Source organism: Coenobita brevimanus, chromosome 33 (assembly GCF_032717465.1).
Source record: "Coenobita brevimanus isolate Jiangsu-jjx chromosome 33, ASM3271746v2, whole genome shotgun sequence".
NCBI classification, from domain to species: Eukaryota; Metazoa; Arthropoda; class Malacostraca; order Decapoda; family Coenobitidae; genus Coenobita; species Coenobita brevimanus.
The window spans coordinates 44,500,376-44,523,671 of record NC_136986.1 but is presented as its reverse complement, the minus strand read 5'-3'; the positions used below and the strand labels follow the sequence as shown (position 1 = coordinate 44,523,671).

The following is a 23,296-nucleotide window of genomic DNA, read 5'->3' as shown; positions in this document are numbered from 1 at the left end:
TGGTACTATACATTGGGGAAGGCTGAAAAATGAGCTTTCTTTAAATTATAATGATCCGATTTCTGCACATTTCTTGGTTTGCTTGTTACTGTAACAGCAAAAACTGCACATACAGCACAAGTTTTGGTTAGAGCAAGGTACCATTAAAATGCTCGAACTTCAAGAATAAAGCACTTTCCAGTCCAACTGAGCCACCGGTTCCCGAGTTATGACTCATTTCTGAAGACAGGACGTGGCTTGACGTCAAGTGGAGGCCACCGAAGGCAGCCTCTCAGCAGGTAGGTAGCAATGGAACTTTAACTCTCTCATGGTAAGTCTTCTCTATACTCCATGCCAACCAACTTGTCCACACAGCCATTCAAGGCCAGGGAAGGTCAGTGTGTAATGAAAGAATAAACATTACCATACTGTGACACATCTCCACTGTATCAAGAGGATGAAAATTACCTTCGTCATTCAGAAGCCACTGTTACTTGATGAGAATCAACAGACAAGTTGGCTGTCATGAAGTATGGTATGGTATTTGCACTCAACACCGGATGATTTTATTCAGCTGAGGATGTTAACTGCTGGTATCAATAAAGAGTCGCTCTCTTAACGTAAGTCCCTAGATTCCCTCTCTATCCCTGAAAAGGATGGTGGAGAGCAAAAGGTAACTTCATCCAAGAGTACACCATGCTTACATCCAAACAACCTTTGGGCCACAAAAACAACTAGTGCACCTGTCATGGCAGTGGCTTTCTTACTATTTCATTCCAGCTGATGGAAGAAAAATAAAATCAGCTAAGACTGTCATAAGTGTCTGAATGTCAATTACTTAACAGGAAGTTATTAAAAAACAAAAAAAATCCAAAAATGTGACTCCTAATGAGGTCTTGTGCACTGGTAATGGCCCATGCCAGTGTGTTTACATCCAATGAACGGTTATTTGTCCAGTACATGCCGATGACCTGCCACTGATGATGGCTGTGGCACAAAAGCTTACAAGTGGATTTTTAAAGTGCAGCCAATACTACTAACAAGTGCACCAGAAACATGTCACATTATGAAATTACTCCCTTCAGCCAGAGGACACAGTGTTTAAATCATCCTTGCTGCCCCCAGACAAATTTATTCAGCTTAGTAAGAGATCTCCAACTGGAAGGGTGAAGTACGGAGTGAGAAGTACCGTAGGTATCTTCTCAAAGTCTGACGAATACAGCAGACAAAAACAAACCTTCTGAGACACTCACTTCACTACCAACGGCCAACAAAAGCTGAATATAAATGCCTGGCTGCATCATGAATATATTTTAATTTGACATTATTGAGGGATAACTCTCAAGGGGCAAAACAGGATTAGATGGTGGATGGATAATAACAATAACAAAAATGATATCCTCACCCTGCCCTAGAGTGGGAAAGGAGGTCCGGATGATGATGATGATGATAATAATAATTAAAATAATGAGGGCATCACTATGATCCGAGGGGTTAAATCAGTGTGCCTGTCCAGCTAAACTTCCACAACAAACTCGTCTCCCACACGCAACGCAAATTTTTATATGAGGTATGTAAGCTTCGTCTCAGACCTGTTGGGTGCATTTACAATTCCACCATGACACTAAATTTAGCATAAAATCTAAAACAAAATAAGAAAACTACTATGACTCAGATTACATGAGGGGGAATGGAAGAGTATATTGAAGTAACAGGGGGAAGAGGAGTGTTTGAAGAGTGAGAAGGATGTGTGTGAGGAAGAGGTAGCCTAGAAGTAATTCTATCATGGCCATTCCCTGTCCAAGAGTTCCCAGGATGAAGCAAGATGATGACAATGATGATGACGATGTTCCTATAGTCAGCGTGAAGGTGGAATTGCATCTGTCCCCAACAGAACTGCCACCTTTCTTTAACTCCTTCTTGGCCTCAATGCTCTGAATTTCAAGCTCAGTGAAATCCTTCGTATCAGCAACTATTAAAAAAAAAAAAAAAAAGAGAGAGAGAGAGAGAGAGAGAGAGAGAGAGAGAGAGACCTAAAGGAAGAGAAAAAAGTAATCATAACTGAACTCTTCAATATAGAGATGGACAGTATTATATGTTCTATTCTACCTGCCTCCAAATGACTTTTAATCATCCCAGGAAAGATACCTCATGGTGAAGGGAAATAAAAGCAGCCTCCCATAACCCCTCCAACATAAGACCTCCTTACGATGTTGATAAATTCATCTTTGCAAGAATAAAACAATGACATGTCTCTACAGGGAAGAGGCCAACACCTTCAACAGTGCTTTTCCTTCTATATCGTTTATTCCTGTTCCCTCCAACTATTTTACTAAACCCAGGAAAGGCCTCGTACCAAGGGGGTCAATGAAGGCTGTACTTAACCTCTCCAGTTTCAAGTCTCCCAAACTGATCAAAATTTTCCGAGGGTGGCAAGAATACATTAAAAGAAATATATATATCGCCTATGAAGTCTGTGAGGTATTAATGACATACCATATTACCTAACACGGTGATTCTAACATGACTAAACATTCTGCAACAAAAAAACAACAACATATAAACAGGTTGGTGGCAGGATGAGAGAGATGAAGAGTAACAAAAAAAATACAGAGGATGAGAACCAGCCATTTACTGTCAATTAACAAAGACAACATGGCCTCCAAGCCTGTTATATTCCCCTAAGGACGTACGCTTCAACCTGTGACTTTCTGTGGCACGATTTTTGTTGTCATCCTTGCTACCTGATGATTGTATTTGCTACCCTCTAAATCCGGGGGACATTTCTCGTAGTTAAGTCTTGCTCCTGCCATTCCCCCTCCCCAACTTAAGACAGACAACTTATATTCACCGGGTTCAGTATGGCCTTATCAACTGCCTTAAGTTTGTAAAGGCTGCCCAAACTAACTCATCAAATGGGAAGCACAAACGAAAATGACATCCCAAAGGTCAGTGGGTTACAGAAAGGCGCCTCTCATATGGAAGGGACAATTGAAGGTCATATCTAACTCCTCCAGTGTGAATAAATCTCATAAGCTGAATAAAACTGTATGGAGATAACAAGAACACAGTACAAGGCGGCCCATGTGACACTCTGCTTCTACCGCAGGTTTCTCGTGAGTTGTGGGGTGGCTCCGTTATCAACCCTGCATCACTTATCCACTTCCTGCTCCCTCTGACAACCATGCCCACACCAGCCAACTGAGCCATCCCCACAAAACATTACAAACTGCTGTCAGTTCCTTGTGTAGTGCTGCTCATGTACCACTCTGTGTCTGTCACTGAATTAAAGATGTTAACTTTTGAATCTCAGTGATGTTTTGATTCTCCCAAACTCCACATAATTTTATTCAGATTAGGATGTACTTACCACTGGACATGGGTTAGATACAGCCTCAATGTGGTTAATGTGGTAGTTGTTGCTCTTACTGTAGCCCCAGGTTCATCTGAAGTGAGAACCAAGTGGACTGCTGGCTGAGGATGCATCTCTCTTGCAGCCCACCAGCCTCCTTTTGGGGAATGATACAAGAGGCCTTTCCTATGCTAAATAAAACCACCTAGACAGCAAGAACTATATCATGCCACCAACTCAAACCCTCCAGCATCTAGCCATTACCTGTACCACAACGACCTATGAACCTGCTTCCCTTACCGCAACATCTTAACACATGACACCTACTTCACAAGGATAAAGATCAACAACCCCTTCGATACCACGGATATAGTCAGGTTTATTCTCACTACCACATTATTTAATTCAGTTTAAGAGAGATACTGGAGGCTTTGGATCATAATGCAGGTTGCACTGGAAGCCTCAAATCCGATTCCTTTCTCTTCGTGATTTATAATGCAGATGAGTTCTCCGTATCCGACCCTTGTGAATTATCAGATATGGGTTCAATACAGCCAACCCTAATGAATTATCGGATATGACCCTAATTATCGGATAAGGGTAATATAGTCACCCCAAATGAATTATCGGATACGACCCCAATTATTGGCTAAGGGTTCTGTATAGTCGACCCTAATGAATTATCAGATATGGCCCTAATTATCGGATAAGGGTTCAGTACAGCCGACCCTAACAAATTATCGGATATATAACCACCCTCCTTCCCCCAAACTGGTTCCATGTGACAAGGATTAACTCTACCTCACGTGGCCATTTTAGAAACTCTCTCACTCTGCTGAATAAAATAATGTGTTGGCTTCAAAAATAAACCGAAAATGTCATAGTATTGAAAGGGTCAACAACTGGATTACAAAAACACAATGACACTTTTCACAGCCCAGTTGGAACTATCAATGACTGAGATACAATTGGCATGGGAAGAAAGAGAGAGAGAGAGAGAGAGAGAGAGAGAGAGAGAGAGAATTACCCGAGATCGTTTTTGAGGCCTTAACCACTTCAGTTCAATGACGCATTTTTCCATGTATATAATTCATGCTACAACAATTACAGACAATAATATTAAGCTTCAGGGAGAGGTGTAATAGTGAAGGGGTTAATGAAGGCTACATATAACCCCTCCAGGTCCTTCTCTCCTCAAGATAAATCAAAATCATCCCATGGTAGCCAGGAAAGCAAAGATACATCCTCAGACTGAAGGGGTTATACCAGGACTCCTTCTGGTTCAACAAATACCGAACAGTGCCAACCACAGCGAAACAGTTTAGGGTAGATGACCAGCCTACTCCCCCAACGGCATGACAAGATTGAAAAGCCTCTGCCAGCTCCCCTGACAGCATGACGAGAGAAGAAACCTTAAAAAAAAAACCTTCCCCTTTTCCCAAGACACTAGGACAAGATCGAAAATTCTCCGCTTTCTCCCCTTGTTGGTATTGCAAGATCGGAAAAAACCCTCCAGTCACCTCGTGGGGATGGAACCTACTCAAGTAATGGATCTGAAATGTATTAAAAGTCTGTTAGCATCGATATTCTGTGAGACACCGCGTCATATCCAACCCTGGGACCTCGCCATGGGCCCTATCCTGGGTGACACAGCAGGATTCTTACCGCCTCTTCCTCAGTGATTTATTTTAGCATATTACACCTTCATATTCTCTTTTAGATATCACAAATACGTACAATATATAACATGAAGTAATACTCACTGGGAAAGAAGAAAAGTCAATAGACAAAGCTTGGTATTCTATTTTCTCTCTTCCTAGTGAGTTATACTTCATTCTTTTGTATGTTGATTTTATTTTCATGTTTTGTACGATGTTTAAATTTTCCTTCTGCTGTATGCTGTTTGTATCCTCTAAACCCCCTCGTGGTCTAGAGGGACTTGATACTGTAATGTTCAACTTCCTCCATCTACCCTGATACGAGGGTGGACTCCTGGAGAAATGCAACTTCAGCCTGCAGTCCACTCAGTTCATATTCGAGGTTAACCTGGATCTCTTAATGAATACTACTGATCCTTCGTCCAATGGTACCTTTCTACTTCCTTCTTATGTTACTTACTGATCACAAAATTCAGCTTAGGAGAGACCTTCTGAAATGAGGAAGTTAGATTTGAAGACCCACCTCATTACTAGACATTCTTTCCTAAGCTTATTATAATCTCAGAAAGAATAAACAAACAGTACATCACGGGACTAAAAGGGTTAATGTCGAGTCTGTATCAATTACATTATGTACCAGGATAATGAGGTGTAATGTGCAAGATAAACCAGTGAAGAGGGGGCATTAAGAAGCCTCCAGTGCCACCCACAACGCAACCCTGAGTCACCATGAACACAAAACACATTCACAGGACTTCCACTTGGATAAACTGATTGTGGAAAGCGTAAATAAAAGCTATGATGCTCTCCAGAATCTACTGATAGTTAAAATGGGGCAATGACGTGTGTGCCACTACTACTGAACTAATTCATCACATATTTCAACCCCCATCTCTTAGCCACTCAAACCTGAGGATTTCTTTTTTAGTTCCATTCTCTCGTGATGGTTTATTTTTAGTCTTATACAGATTTTTTTCAAACTGGAAGGGTTAGATCCAGCCACAATAACTCCTCCAACATGATTAGCCTTTCCTGAGTCAACTAAATCTGTCTGGTAGCAACACAAACTAAACAGGGCATCACCCAACTTGAACTCTTGAACCACAAGTCTTTCATACACTGCTGCTGCTGCTACCACATGATCTAATTACCCTGAGAAGAACTCTCTTGATGAAAGGGTCACTCAAGGCCACATCTAACCCCTGCAGTACCAAGTCTTTTCTGTGCTGAATAAATTATGTGAAGATGGTAGGAGTAAGACAAAAAAGATGTCCCCAGGCTGGAAGTGTTGACAGTGAGGCTGGTGGCATATGTGATAATCATTCAGCAGTGACCGGTTGTAAGGATCTGTGGCTCACAGGAATGAAAAAAGTAACTGATACGATAATTTTAAATTTCTTATCCAGCACGATACCTGAAGCGGGAACATCCAAGGTGCGGCGCCCCGCCAGTGTGCCGGTGAGAGCAAACAGAGTGAGGGAGTGAAGGATGGAAGGAGGGAAGAGGACAGATGTTACTCAAAGGGGTGAAGCTCCGACCCCAGGGAGTGTGATACAGTGCCAGCCTCTGGCATATCCAGTATTACATTGTGACATGGCAGAGCTGTCCAGTAAAGGCTCAGCCTTTTGGAGGTGTCTAGTTGTGTTATTCATCACAGAGAAACACAGATGACATTGGGGACATGAGTGGAGGGTAGGCTGGGGTGGGCCGGGCCGGGCCGGCGGTACAGCCCATGGCGGCCGCCATCGGCACCGGGTGACGCCGTGGCTGACGTCAAACCCAGGCCACCGGGCCACTCGGGCCATCTCCCCACACAGTACCACCCTACACTTCTGGAATTCACCAATGTTCACACATCTAGAACATGATTAAGAAAATATAACACTTTATAAATATTCCCAGGCATGTCTATACCAAGACAACTGGCCCAGGCAGCTATCACAGGCAGGCCAACACTATGTGTCACTCATAAAGGAATTCTGTGCCTTCATTTCTTCAAGTTCTCTCTTCTGAGCACGTAGAAAAAGTATCCTGAAACAGAGAACGCACAATATGTAACATCAGCTGTAGACTGAGGAAAACACATTTTTCCCTAGTCATACATACTAGTTATATCAACAGAATATCTCTATAATAAGTTACTTGTGTAGCTGAGTAATAAATAAAGCCCATTCTGTACAAAAACATGGGTCTGCCTGAAGTGCTGAAGCTGAATTATCTATCTATCTATCTATTGCCAGACGCCTCAATCCCGTTTGGGGTGGCCACAAACAAATCGCCTCCAAGTCGCCCTGTCCCCCGCCACTTCACTGCCCTGCTCCCAACTCACACCCCCCTCTCTCATATACCCCTCCACCCCATCCCTCCATCTGAATTAGCTGATGCTTAAGAACTATAAAATCTGGAGTATCAGTGTTGGTAAAGTGTGTGTTCTGTTACCCAAATACCTTTATCACCGGCAGACAGGTGTGAAAACAATGGATGAAGACAATATATTTGGTAATAAATACATGGACCTGTATGGAATAAAAGTCACCAATGAGGTCAAGATAAGGCCTGAGAACTTACCATATCCAACCAGTTGATTTATCCAGTTAGGAAAGAACACAACCCACACAATACATTCACCTGGGCAGCAATGAAGTCCTGTGCCATGAAATACAAGAGCCATACCTTTGTTCATGGAGTGTGGCCTGAATCTCTGCCAGACGTACGAGGGAGCGCGCCATCTTGAGCTCGGCAGATACCCGCGTCATCACCAGACTCCCAACAGAATGAGCTTCTTCTGATAGTCTTTGGGCCTGTGGGGATGGTGGCAGGGATTAGTGGCTGTAGTGGGTGTGACTAGGACAGATGGAATGGGGAATATCGTGATCAAGATGGAGAGAAAAAAATAAAATACCTTTCAAAAATTGAATGAGTCTTACCTATCATAGAAGGCTGAGGTTTTCTGGAAATTAAATTGGAAAATATTGTAAGTTCAGTTAACAAGGAACCTACTGTCTTATACGAAGGTTATGCACTTAGGCAGAATTACATTACAACCAAAACATGTGAGGAAAGGACAAATAAAGGCAACTCTTCCCTGCCCACCACACCCTCCTGCACAAAGCCTGGCAAGAAAGACTGAAAAACATCATAAATCACCTGAAAAGTCTAGGGCTGAAATGCATTAGAGAGACTTCTAACGGCTACTAAAGCTTACCCAGGAGTACACACACAAACTTACCAGCTTCCCTGGGGCTTCAGTGTAGTATCATAGTTTGTGAGTCTTGCACGAGGAACTTAAGGCATTTTAAGGTTAATACAACTTGCACAAGAATCGATAATAAACCTACCGGCTTTTCTAGGGCTTCAGCTGGCCAATTTTGTACGTGAGAGATGAGGGCTTCATTGTAATAGTTAGCGAGGCTGGGTGTGAGTGCCGGGACTAGCGGTCTCAGCCCTGCCAGTGACCCTCCCGCCGTCTGGCTAAGGGACTGCAGCGAGTTAATACTGCTCGTTGGACTACCCACTGAAATATATACATAAGGGAGGGTTTTTTAATACATGCTCACTGATACCTGCTCCAACACAGTAACAAAATAAAAATTAAATTCATCATCAACATCCAGACATTTCCAAACCCAAGGTGGGGTCCTGTGAGTGAGAAAAATCTTGACAGAGTGAAATACTAACACAATTGCCAAAATGAATATAATAACAATTAATAACAATAATAATAATAATAATAATCTCATCTTAAATATCAGGACCAACTTGCCTAGCTCCGGGCTCCTACGCTCCTCATGGGGCAACATAGGATTGGATGATGGATGGATGGATGGATAATAATAATACTGTACTGTCATCTGGGCTTTTGTTTCTCAAAGTTGCCTGCCCTTCCACAGCACTTCAGTGTTGCCTGAAGAGCGTTTACACCTTTAAAATGAAAAGAACTGTGACAGCATTCATAGAAAATACAAACTTCACTGACAGAAGTGGTCTTGCCCTTCACAACTAACAAACAAACAGATCCCAAATCACAGTGACGCACCTCAACAACAGTGTCACGATACAGGATAGTGACACACTTAAAATAGACTGTGCCTTGGCCTGACTCATACTCATCACATCAAACACATAAATACTGTACAAATGAAACACAAAACACGAGGCACTACGGTATCTTCATTAATCAGGTCAGCAACACCAGGTACGGCTGATATGGGGCAACTATACACTTGAAGCAGACTGTACCTGGGCTGCCTTATCTTTCTGATTACTGTACCCAAAGTGATCTAAGAACCTCACTCCAGGGCGCTACACCCCACAGGTACACGGGAAACTTGATAAGGCGGTGATAACAGACTTTTCACCACATCTAAGTCCACATTATGCTGCTTGGGATAATTTAACCCAGATCACAAACCCATGTCTAATCAGGTCAAAGCTTCCCAAACATTTTTATCAATTGCCTGATGCCTTTGTAGATATGAACTACTGTATCTCTAGGAGCCGCCCAGCCAATCAGCCATACCCTAAGGATTTTCACACAAAAAGAAATTCACTCCAGCCCCACATGGTGCTTCACTATCTCCCCAAGGACTTACACACACACACACACACACACACACACACACACAATGGTGCTTTGCTGTAGAGGCGTCCCATATGGTCACACACCTATGTAGTGTTTCTGTCCTTGCTTCCCACCTTAGGATGGCGTGAGACATAATCCCGAAAATGAGGAGAGAGAGAGAGAGTATGAGTTGGAAAACTTCCAACAGCACGTCTGTGAAATGTCCCACCTCAATGACTTAAACACTGGCAAATATTCCTTCTCTACAGTCGATGTGGATGTGACTGAAGTGTTAAGAGAAATACTCTGAGATCATTTGGCCATGTGGAGAAGAAAGAGAGACTGACTACCAAAGTGTATGTGAGTGGGGTGAAGGGGGAGGGGGAGATGAGAAGGAGGGATGGAGAAATATGAGACACGGTGTGAGCTGGGGGAAGGACAGACAAATGGCTGAGAGCAGGGCACTGTGGAGGTGCTTTGTGACCATCTCTTGTGGTATTAAGGCAATAATCAACAGACGGAGAGATAGATTTTTTTTCTTCACACATGTGCTTCACATACACCTGCCAGTCTTTCTGCTGGCTCCAGAGTTGAAATAAGGCAACAAACCTTCATGTTCATCACACCAACTCAATTCCCTATCAATTTATTATCCTCACAACTTCCACATCTCAAGCCATGCACATCACCCAACAAAAGAGCATCATAATCATTCAGCTCACCACCACTCCTCATGGGAACCCTGTACATCACCAGAGTGAAGTGGTCAACAGTGTACATCTGTGTCAAAAACCATCACTTTCCTCTAAACATAACAGCTCTGGGAAGATCTAGATACTGTAAATTCAGGCATTCGTAGTGCATTACGTCCGCAAGACATAAATCGTGGGCAATGCCAATGTGATATCAAAGGATTTGCCTTATCTGGGCAACACCAAATAAGGCACATCCTGTTCTTGTCATTCTTGCTATGATCATCACATAACCTTCCTCCTGCTCTCCTCTTTCTATATTTAACTTTCTCAAGGTCATCATCTCTCATACCGGTAGTTTATTACAGCAATTGTTAATTATATTTAGAAGTGAGCGAATCATATATGGATCTTCTTATAACTTCCTATGGCCAGACACCTTAATCCAGGAATGAAGGTCCACAAATGAATCAGACTGTCCTTTCTCCAACTCACATCCTCTCACTAACTTAGCCCTCTTCCCTGTCCCTCATCCTTGTCTCCTCCCCTCCCTCCCACCTCACTCCTCTCTCTCTCCTAGTTGATTTTTCATTTCTCAAACGATCAACACAACCCCTAGCATTCTGTTCCAGTTACGGGAGGGCATCTCAAAATGATCGGATCTTGAATTTGGCTCTCTATTGTATTTTGTTTTTCTCTTGGAGGGAACTGTAACGCAGGCTCACGGCCTTTGGTTCCTTCTTCCTCGCAACAAATCGCTCAGAAAATTACATAAATATCGTCCTTTAAAGTTCAAGCTGCCAACACACCCAATTTCCCAGTTCCCCAAACTTACAGCACCAATGAAATAAAACAAATCTTACCATCACCATAATCATCCGGACCCCCATTCCCACCCTAGGGCAGGTGAGGAGTAGCAACATCCAAACAGCCCAAGTTTGCCCTGTCCAATGGGCCATGCTTCCATTCACTCACCATTCAAACCCCTAGAATCCTGGCTCTATCTGATACGCCAAAAAACTTTCACCACGTTCTGTAGCTCCACATAAACGTATCACTCTTTTTTTTTTTTCTTTCTTTTTTTTTTTAACATCCCTAACCATACAAGGATAATCTGTGTAGCCTATATATATTTTTCACCCACAAATGTTTCACTATTACATTCTTAAAAGCCATTTGGTCCACTCTCCACATATATTCAATCTCCACCATCATCAACTTCATGTCTCACATAAAGATGGGGTGAAGTAGGGTCCAAAAACAAAGAAAAACCAGCCAAAAGTCTCCCTAATTAAAATGGCCACACATTCACTCACCATTCAAGTCCCCGGAATCCTGACTCCACCCCACATGCATAAACATCCACACCGCCTCCACACTACACTTCCATCACAACACTGTTCCTTAATTTCTTCCTTTAGGTTCGCAAATATTCATCATACACTCTTAACACAGTTCCATGTAGCTATTGATAATCCAAGTCTTTCAATACCAGTACCAAATTTAGTTCTTCATTTGTCTCTAATGGAAAATAGAAAGGTTACACTATACTGGCATGTTACCAGTAGGGAAGATAGGTACCTGGTAGTGAGACACCGGTATGTGCCAAGAATGTCAGCCTGCCCTGGTCATTTTGCTGGAGGAAGTAACAATAAGGAAATACAGTCCGGTACTCACCTTTTCGTATGTCAATGCCGTCTTGGTTTTCAGAATGTGTGGGAGTCGGCGGGCCACCCCCTATATTATTACTATTTGCTGATATTGTTAGTGGTTCTAATTGTGATTTCACTACAAGTCCATCTCCATCATGAGAATGAGAGTTGTTTGAGTTGACAGTCTTTCCTGTGTCCAGGTCTATTCCACTTTTGCTCAATGAATTAGAGAGAGTCATGAGGCGGGGATGGAGGTTTAGGAGCTGTGGCACGGCCATGGTGGCGGAGGCAGGGAGGGCGGGGATGGAGGTCACTAGGGCAGGCGCAGCGGTGGCGGAGGTGGTGGTGGTTGTGGTGGGGGTGCCGGAGGTCGCCGGGCCCGTGCTGGCCAGGCTGGGCAGGGCCGAGGGTAGCGAGGCCGGCAGCAGCCCCAGCTTGGGTCTGAGGCCACTCTGGATGAGGGTGGTGGTGGTGGCCATGTGGCTGGACGTCACCACCGTGCCCGACGAGGACGACGCCAGGCCGGACGAGGTGAGGCCCGCACCCCCACCCACGCCCACACCAGCCACCTCGTGACTGTTCTCCGTCCCACCCCGACTGTGCAGGTGCTCCGAGGTGGGCGTGCTGTCACCCGATGAGATCTCCATATCCGCTGCACCAACTTCTGGAAAAATAAAACACTGATGGTTTACCACAGCAGCCAAAAGACACTCTATTCTGTTGACATTAAGCTGGTGAAACATTGCCATCGCTCGTCTGAATGTTGAACTGTAATGAAAGGTTAACAACATTAGAGTATATTGCTGTCACCCACCTACACCTCCACATCCACTGCACCAACTTCTGGAAGAGTAAAACATTGATGGCTTATTACTGTATCCATGTACTAATACACAAGCTATACTGCCAAGGTTGACTGCAGTCACTTAACCTATACTCCTTGAACATTACCCCTTCCTATTTATCAGTGAATGGTACTGGCACTCACTTAACTTGTACTCCTTCAACATCAACCCATGCCTTTTATTAATCTATTACCTGTGTTTACTTTTATGCAAAAAAAATACAAAAAATAAATCAACGAATAAAAAGTCAAATTCTAGATCCAATCATTTTTCCATTAACCTGTACCCCTCCAGCATTTATTACATCATTAGCTCACCCCAATATTTAATTCAGCTCTGATCTTTCTGACTCAAAGGGTAAGGTGACGAATGACTCCCTCAGCCTAACAAAATTATCTGGTAGCCTGTATCACAATAAATTTCTTCCGGGGTGTGAGACTGAGGATGAGATGGAAGGATGGAGTGGTGAGGTAGATGAGAGAGAGAGGGGGGGGGTATAAGTTGGGGAAAGGGTGGCAACATGGTGTACAGGACAATATGGAGGAGACTTGTTTGTGGCCACCCCTTACAGGACTGAGGCTTGTGACACTAAACAGACAGACAGATAGTGTGTGCGTACCTTGACCGTATTTTCTGGAGTCTCTTCTATCGTATATGTCATCACTACGGTAGAGTTCTCTCCTGTCCCTGTCGTTTCTTTCCCTGTCACCATCTCTCATGTCACGCCCTTCCCTGTAGCTCTCTCCCATACTGGAATGTTTCTCTGAAGTTAAAGAAACACACAAATGATATCAGTGATGAAGCACCACTAGTTTAGGTTTGATACTGGGGAGAAAATAGATAAAGAGATAAAATAAAGAAAACCTGGGTGAAATCACAGCCAGTCAGACTATACTAAGGACCAGACAGTGTTATAGTTAAGTAAACGAGATCACACTAGGAAAATGTTTCTCTGCTGGATATACGCAATAACTCAAATTTAACTGCATCAGGAGCAGCAATTACCAATAACATTATGTTAACCTTTGGAAATATCACACAATATTACAATGCAATCTATAATTATCATCACCTGGCGAGAGGCACACGAGCCAAAAGAAAGAGAACATGACATTAATGTTAATAAGACTGCTCTCTCAATAGTATACACCAACAGCTGATTCCCACTGAGGATGCAACACACACATTACCATGTATTTACTTACAAGTGCGGCAAACAGCACAGGACAATACAATATTCATAGTCATCATACAGTTTACAATGTGGTAATAACTTCCATTTCAGTGGCTATATTTCCAATGATACTTGGTGTAATGTAGGAGTGCAGGTAGAGGCTGCACTTCTGCAGTCCACATCTTCTTTTGGAAGATGTGACGGGAGCTGAAAGATGTGTGTATAACAGGTGGTGGTGATGCCCAAGCAGATCTGTACCACTGTAAAAGAATGTCCCTCTCCCACAGAACATCCATGAAAATCCAACACCTGCCATTTACTGCTTACCTTGCCTAGTTGAACTCTTGTCGTGTGACCTGTTAGATGACTCCTTGGCACGTGTTCGCTCCCACTCCAACCACTCGGGAGGTTTCTCCCACTGGGACACCTCCGTGCGGCAGTTGTAGTAGTACTTCTTACCCGATGAACTTACATGCTCCGACCAGTCACCCACACGCGCCAGACGCTCCTTCTCCTCTTTCTTGTGCTGTTGCAAAGTGAGAAATATCCATCATCATCCAGACCTCTCTTCCCACCTAATGACTGGATGAGGCTGGGTCCAGAAGGCAAGAAATAGCCTCTCCAATTGAACTGTCCAAACTCTCATTTATTCATCATCCATACCCCCAGAAACCTGACCCCACCTCACACACATAAACATCCACACTTACACACTTAACAACACCTCTCTGTCACAATCACAAAACATGAAACACTAAGATGAGGGTTTTAAATTCATAACAACATACAATGCCTGGATATTTTCTGCTTGTGGGGTTTTGCCACGACCATTAAAATTATCTTGAAGCTGCAGCCAGGAAATGAACACTTCAGAATTACCCCAGTATTATTATTTTTTTTTTTAATGCAAGGAAGAAGAAACCAAAGGCCAGGAGAGAGAGAGAGAGAGAGAGAGAGAGAAACACTAGACTACAAGCTAATGACAGATCAATCCTGAGAAGACTAAAATTAACAGGAAGACAGCAGACTAAAATAAGAGGAATTAAATTACATGGCGATACTCACAACGGAATTAATGCGGTCATGGTTGCCGCGTGTGTCCCGGTCTCGCTCTCGGTCCCTGTCACGGTCACGCACCTCACGCCGCCGGTCTTTGGGGGAACGACTGTCATCTGAAAACAAGGCAGGGAGGCTGGTTAGGCCTGGGAAGCTTTTATATACACAGATCATTATATACAGATGCGACGGGGGTTACATTAGCGGAAATAACAAATCAACAAAAAGCAAATATCAACACACACACACACACACACAAATTTTTTTAGTGGGTATACATTCATAAGTGAAGAGGCATGTGAGTTGGGGGGAGGTCACTGTAATGGCAGGGGACAGGGCAACATGGAGGCAATTAGTTTGTGGCCACCCTTTACGGGATTAAGATGTAGGGCTATAGACAAACAGACAGGCATTCATAAGTTTGTGGCATAAACCTAAGAGATCCTTATTCCTCCTGCAACTTTGTCTTTCAGATAAAAAGGCATAATGAAAGAATGGTGGTGGTGGGGGATTGGTGTAGGACAAGGATAAGCTCTGCAATCTTTAACCCTTTCAGTCCGAGAACGATTTTTAAAAATTAAATTATTGCAACCACCAGGTGATGTTGTTCGATTTTGGACAAACCTTTAGTAGTGAAGGGTTATCTAACACCTACAGTTAAAGTCTCTCCAAAATTGAACAAAAATCACCTGGTGGCAGCAATAATTGAATATGAAACACACCATCGGAGTGAAGAGGTTAAATTCCTTCAATGACGAGTACTAAGACTGACATATGATATACAAGGCATGCTCTTCTAGTCAGCTGTTACTTGTCTGGCTTTGGTGTTTGAAATTACATACAAGACTACAAAAGTACAGCAGATTAATCATAACCCACATAACACCACAAACCCACAAGTACCTGGCTTCTATAAATCATAAATACAAGTCTCTTCTCTTGGAAACTATACAAAAAGATTACTGGAAACAATGCAGATTAACTTAATCTTCAAATAAAATCACTACAGGCTTTGAAAATCATATAGGCAAGTCTCTCATCCCACACTGGGCAATCTCCCATTTTCTGTGGTCAGCCTCAGAGAAAACCCATGGATCAATACTGAGAGGCTGGGTAAATATAGTTTTGACAGCGATGACCTGCTAGCCACTTATTTCACACATATTTCACCACAGCTTTTCATCTGGTTTAATTCAAATATACCAATACTCAGGCTTAAAGTTTTTGTCCTGGGTAATTAGGTCAACTGAGCCAAAAATATATACAGACATCAAATATACTAATATTCATGTGTGTATTTGGAATACTGACAGTTGCCTTATATATCAAAACAATGTATGGGCTTGAAGATTAAGCCATTTAGACTGAAGTGGCAGCGGAGAACATGTCTAAAACCCACAAAATTTCATCTTTTCTAAAACCACAAATTTTAAGGAATAAAATAATATCACTCTAAGAAATCTGACTGATGCTGAGGGAGTGCCTGTGGGAATCCGATAAAGTAAAATAAAATGAGAAAAAATAAATAATGTAAGCAGACAATCCAATCACGCAGCTGTGTGTAACAAGAGGGAAGCAGAGGATATGAGCTCTTTACAACAGATGTTCAGCCACAGGTGTACAAACAATAAAATGAGGTCGCTGTCCACAAAAGGGGGCATGTGATGAGGCAACTGAGCTGTGGGAAATACGCCACAAAAGGACAAAAATCTGCCAAGTAATGGTGAACAGACCACAGATACACTTACCTTCACCCACACAGCAATCACACACTTCATAACCCAACTCAAGTGAATATTAAATGGAAAATACGACAATCATACATCCTTGATACCTGCTAACATGTGGAATTACGACGAGAGAGAACACAAATGAGAAAGAGAAGGAGTGTTGTGGTGTTGTGGATGTGACTGAAAGTATTAAAATACCCAGATAATTTGGCCACGTGGAGAGGATGGCCACGTGGAGAGGATGGAAAATGAAAGACTGACTAGGGAAGTGCATGTGAGTGAGGTGGAGGGAGAGACTGAGGATGAGATGAAGGAATGGAGTGGAGAGATATATGAAAAAAGTGAGTTGGAGGGAGGACGGCCATATTACTGAGGACACGAAAAATGGCATGCGATCTGTATGTGGTCGCTCTTTTTTAGGTGTCTGGCCTCTTCATAAAACCTCTTCCTGCCTCTTTGCAATTTGAATCTATACAGCAGGTGTTGATAAGGTGATAATTAGTGAGAAGGAAGCAGAAGGGGAAGACCGAGGATGAGATGGAGAGGTACAGAAAGTGGGGCTGATGTAAGCAACAGATAGGAAGCTTGGTGGTTAAGGACAGGGTGCAATGGAGGAGATTTGTTTGTGGTCACCCTCTCTAGGATTAAGGCATTTGGCTATGAGTGTACACACACACACACACGCCAAACCCAAACTCCTTACCTCTGTCCCTGTAGTGGTAATCCCTGTCACGGTCACGGTCTCGGTCCCTGTCGCGGTCACGATCTCTGTCGCGGTCGCGGTCCCTGTCCCGGTCACGATCCCGATCCCTGGTCTCACGATCACGCTCCCTCTCCTTCTCACGCACCTTGTAGTAGCTCGCTGCTGGCAAAAAAAGCAAAGGTCCATTAGTGTGTGTGTCACCAGAAAATGAAAAAGATAAACACAAAGGTCCATTAGTGTATGTCACCAGGAACTGAAAACGATAAAAACAAAAGTACATTACTGTGTGTGTGTCACCAAGAAATGGAAAAGATAAAAATAAAGGTCCATTAGTGTGTGTGTCACCAGGAAATGAAAAAGATGACATACTTTTTTCACTTTAACTTGGTCCAGAATTTCATCCATTTGCAGCTTATTTCTCAGAGCTCAGAGGCAGAAAAGGCCAATGCTATGGCTCTACATCCTTCCAATGCACTTCTTGACTTGCCTTATATAAACTCTGGTGTTGATCTATTGCTACAACTCAGTATTCAAGATTGAGAGATGGCAGTTTTTGTCCAAGTTAAAGTGAGGAGTACTGTACACCACCATTACCAACATTCAAACCAAATTTCCCACCACAGAGGTGAAATTGGTATGAATATATATACTGTATATATTTTTTTTACGTAAAGCTGGTCCTCACACAATGCCCCAAGTTATATTTCATCAATAAACACTTCATCAAAACATGGAAGATACTGTATAGAGAAGAGATTAAAAAGATATCTAACTCGCACCTGTTTGTTTACTCTGACAATACACTGTTTACATATGAACAGCTGATGGAGGGGGGAGGGAGAACAGCCAATACTCTACAGCAGACCATCACTACGGTACACAATGAACCAATACCATATACAATAAATCACTTATTCAATAACAATAAAGTTACTGCCTCTTTTCAATAAACGACAGCATTTTCGCTTACGTGACTGTTATGATCCAGTACAAAGCCTCACTGGTAGATATACAATCATTATTTCTGATTATACAATCACCAACAGGCAAGCTTAGTCATTCGTTTGTTCCAAGAAGGCCTTTGAACTCCGTCACAATTGAGTATATTAGCGTCGTTGATGGAACAACAGTGTAATGTCTGAGTTGCAGCAGCAAGTGAAGTGCAGTGAAGTTAACTACAAGTAAGTACCAGTTTAGGTGAGATGCACATACCTGTATTTGTAGACTTTGTTGGGTCAGTGACCCTTGGCCACAAATGTATCCCCAGTGAACCCAGGTTAAAATGGACTTGGTATACGACAAATCATCATGAAATGAAATTTTGTCAAACACCATCGTAAAATGAGGGTGTGCTGTAGTCATAAGTACAAATCTGAGTCTGCACTTCTTTGTATACACTCTAACTTGCATTGATGGATATAATGCATCACATCTGTTACTGTACTGTTTACACTGGAACTGCTGACTGCCACGGATGCACAGCTGTATATCCTTACTTCACCTTAATTTGGCCCAGATTCTCGTCCCTTAATAGGTTATTTCACACAGGTCACAGTCAGAAATGGACAATGCTATGGCTCTATATCCTTTCCACTGTGCTTTTCCACACAATATACTGTTACAACGCTGCATTCAAGATAGAGACATGGTAATTTTCCTCAAAGTTAGAGTAAGAAAGGGCATAGTATTTGCAGGTGATGATTTGAGTGAGGATTTCTTTGCATAGTTTCTCACTGCTGCACCGACTTATACCGGATATGTATTCTATGATGCATTTAAGATTTCACCATTAACATATGAACACCTGACTGAAGAGAGGGATGCAGGGCTATACTCTTCTTACTTTTGACTTAAAACTGCCATCTCTCTATCTTAAACACTGAGCTGTAACAATGTAACACTAGGATAATACTAATCATGAGGAAGTGTTGTGGAAAGGCAGTAGTGCTGTCTTATTCTGCCACTGAGTTACATGAAACAAGACACAAAAGGAGGAAAATTTGTGCAAGTTAAGGCAAAAGGACTTTAGCATCCAAAAGCAAACACTGTAATAAGCATTTCCCTCTATATATATGACAATTTTGCACTGATGTATGTGCATGATCACTTCCCCAAGACGGCACTGTTTACGTATAACATATTTTGCACGTTACACCTTACTGTCCTCCTCTATATAACATAAATCATTCACATATCAACATACTCTGCATAGATAAGAGTGCAAAAGCATATCAACAAGGTATACTCAAAAATAAATTGCTAAGGAAGAGGTATTAGGGAGCATCCTTAACCAATGACGCAACAGGCCCGAGGGAGGGAATTATTTACAAGCACACATTTCAGTCAGCACTTATTTGTATGCATCTTTAATTACTCAACTGGCTGATACATACCATTATTCTCATATTAATTAAGTACCGTACAACGTTTTTACGGAGAGTGGAGGAATAAGGGGTGTCTATTTATAACCCAGCAGAGAAACCTATCTATCTATCTACAGCAAGACGCCTTAATCGCAAAAGGGGTGGTCACAAATTAAGCATCCATGTCACTCTGTCCCCTGCCATTTTGCCGCCCTCTCCCCAACCTACACCTCCTCTCATATACCTCTCTACTCCATCCCTCCATCTCACCCTCGGTCTTCCCCTCACTCTCCTCCCCCTCTACCTCCCTCAATCCCTCCCGTTCCATTATATTGGAGCTATCACAAAAAGACATTCCTCTCCAGCAAACAGAAGGGACCAAAACAGCCAAAACATGTCAAACCATCCTTTCTTTGCACATGGTGTTTTCCTGCAAGCTGCTTTTTCTTCACATGACATCCAAAGTTGATGGATTCTAACCCAATCTGAGAATTTCCAAAATATCAAAGCACAAAGAAAAATCAGACTAACGCATAAAATGACACTTCTAAATCCACAAAAATTACCCTGAACGGCTGTAAATAATGCTAAATTCAGCATTACCATTGAGGTTTTCTGAATTTACAGACTAACATCATCAGCAGTACCGGTAGCTCGTTTTCCACCTAACACCATGAAAAGACAAGTCAACATAAATGAAAGACGCCTGCAAATCCACAAAAAATGGTCCTGAACACCAATTAACAGAGCAAAATCTGCCATTACCTTCGCAAGTTTAAAAATCCATAGACATTTAACGTGTTGAAAAAAACAAGCCAATACAGATTAAAACAAAACACTGAATCCGCTATGAACATCGCCAAACCTGGCATTACCTCTGCAGTTTTGAAAATTCATACATATTTAATCCGCCAACTAAAACCAATTGAATAAAATGGCTAAATCCGCAGTAAGGGCTAAGTTCGTCTTTAGTTTTGAAGCTTCACAAATAACTAATGCGTTGAGAAAAACAAACCAATCTTCCATATATAAAGAACACCAAACCCAGAATAAACAATGCTGAATTTGTCTTAATCTTTACAGTTTTGGAAATTCGCAAACATATACCAGTAATGTGTCGAGAAAAACAAGACAACATACCATACATAAAAGTCACCTCAAACCCACTATAAAGTGTTAAATTGGATACTGCCTTGACAGTTTAAAAAATTCAAAAGTATTTAATGCGCCACGAAAAACAAGACAACATACTGTACGTAAGACAAAATCTAAATCCATGTAAACAGTGTATGATCAAACCTAGTTTCTAAAGTTCGCAAATATCTAATGCGTCGAGGAAAAACACTCCAATATGCCATAGATATGACACCATAAATCCATTATAAACAGCGCTAATCAGACACTGCCTTTACAGTTTTAAAAATTCACAAATATCTAATGCACCGAGAAAAACTATGCAACAAACCGCATATAACAGAAACTCTGAAGTCATTGTAAACAGGGCTACATCAGACGTTAGTTTTGAAAGTTCGCAAATATCTAATGCGTCGAGGAAAACCACACCAATATACCATACGCAAGACATCCGAAAGCCATAGTAAACAGTGCTACATCAGACGTTTGTTTTGAAAAGGACCAAAATATCTAAAACATGGTGGAAAAACATGCCAAATATACTATACACAAGACACCCTGCATCCAAAATAAACACTGCTACATCGTACATTACCTTTGTGGTAGCGGGGGGACTGGGAACGCGAGTCTGGAGAGGAGGAGCGCAGGGAGTTTGTGGAGGGGGAGTCCCGGCTCTTCTCATGGTTGCTATACCGGTATTTAGTACTGTACTTGGAATTCTGAAACGACACACATGCACATATTCGCAGGGAGTAACGGGGGTACAGCTTTGTCTGTATTTACCCAAGGTCGGTAATGAATTTATTATAAAAATGCTACTTTATTAATGTGCTCTATGGTCTTATTTGCATATTTCTGAGTTTACCATTGTTTAAATATACCAGTACGGTAAATTACTATCATTTTAAACAGCAATTCAAGCAAATATGACTAAAGATATATTCTGTACTGCATTAATTTCAATTCAGCCATTATTAAACTGGGCAAAACAATTTTCAGTCCTACTTTCATTACTCAGAATATCCTTCAATGTTCTTAGTTGATGATAAACTCGGATTATTCAAAAAAGGACTGATATTATTCACCCCAAAATTTAAAAAACCAAGATATACACAGACTGGTAAGAAAAATCAAATTAAAAATACTGTAAACTGATTAACCTTGAAAAATATTGTCGTAAATAAATGGAAAAGTGTTTACATTAATTTACATCTGCCAAGAGCAAATATATTACCAAAAAATAAAGTTAACTGGCTGGTTACTCTACTTAATAAATCCAAATTCAATTAATGGGATATTCTAAATTTACGAAAACCAAATTGGCAATAAAAACAATTAACTACAGCTGAAATGAAATGAAAACAAAAGCCCCATTAACAAACAATGTCCAAAAAAATACATACCCATCAAAATCAAAATCATCACAATATAATTAATGGTAAAAACTTTGTTCCTATTTTATTTTCGTTACCTCCAGATGATTTTTCCGTCTTTGGAGATCGTTTTTTGGGTCAGAGGTTGAAATTGTCTCCATAACCCAATTAGGGACACGATTTTTCTCCTGAAGCTGAAAAAAATCCCCTGGAGATAGCAAAAATAAAATAAGACAATACACTATCAGACAGCAGGGGTTAACAAATCCATCTCCACCCTCAGATCCACCTCAATATTCCACCTCCACATCAATCATCCACCTCAGACCTCCATTCCACCTTAACCTCCAATCCCTCCACCTCACCTCCTCCACTTCAACCCTCCATTCCTCCTCCACCTTCAATTCCACCTGGAGGAAAAGTGTCCCAAAACAAGAGGTGGATGAAGGGAGGTAATTCATCCACCTCAACCCACAATTCCACATCAACCGCTTCCTGTGCACCTGAAAGTAACCTCCAGCCTTAAACCCTAATACCAGAGGACCAGTTTCGCCGTCCCAGCTGTAGAAATGGAGGTGAAAACATGGCCAGGCGGCAGTGGAGAGGGTGGAGTTTGTCTGCCAACCAGCCTGCTTCTGAAATCTACCTGTCCAGTCCACCTCCTCCACACCTTCCCTGCCTCACCTCGTAGCTGTGGGTCTGGTGCTTCTCGATGAACCTGGAATGAGACATGGAGGGCGTTATTAAGACCTCACAGCATCCATACCCCCACGCCTAGCCTATAAATTCGAGGAGTGGCAGAATTCGTGACAAACAAATGGCGGGCATCCTCAGCAAGAGGCACAGATCTAGCCCCTCTTACGTCCACAAATCCTAACTTACCCATCGCTAATACGTGGTAGTTTCCTCGCATGCATTACCATTAATGCAATACTAGGAGGAAAACGTCTCAGGGAGTAGTAGGTGCAGAATTTCCAGCAAAAAGGCAGCCAGCGACTCGGTTCCTTCAAAATTGTAACATTAC

The 23,296-nt window shown here is 42.1% G+C and overlaps 1 protein-coding gene across 1 annotated transcript; it reads right to left on the bottom strand.

The window, feature by feature from the left end:
* Positions 1-6,889: 6,889 nt before the first annotated feature.
* wcy (WW domain-containing adapter protein with coiled-coil wacky) lies at positions 6,890-23,226 on the bottom strand. The gene is made up of 11 exons (XM_080269305.1): positions 23,155-23,226; positions 22,957-22,990; positions 21,495-21,618; positions 17,403-17,561; positions 14,979-15,085; positions 14,241-14,439; positions 13,359-13,502; positions 11,920-12,558; positions 8,328-8,503; positions 7,663-7,790; positions 6,890-7,020 (listed from the first exon to the last, which is right to left on the bottom strand). The coding sequence occupies exons 1-11, from the start codon at positions 23,193-23,195 to the stop codon at positions 6,945-6,947; spliced, it is 1,827 nt and encodes a 608-aa protein (XP_080125431.1). The 5' UTR covers positions 23,196-23,226; the 3' UTR covers positions 6,890-6,944.
* Between the last annotated feature and the right edge of the window lie 70 nt (positions 23,227-23,296).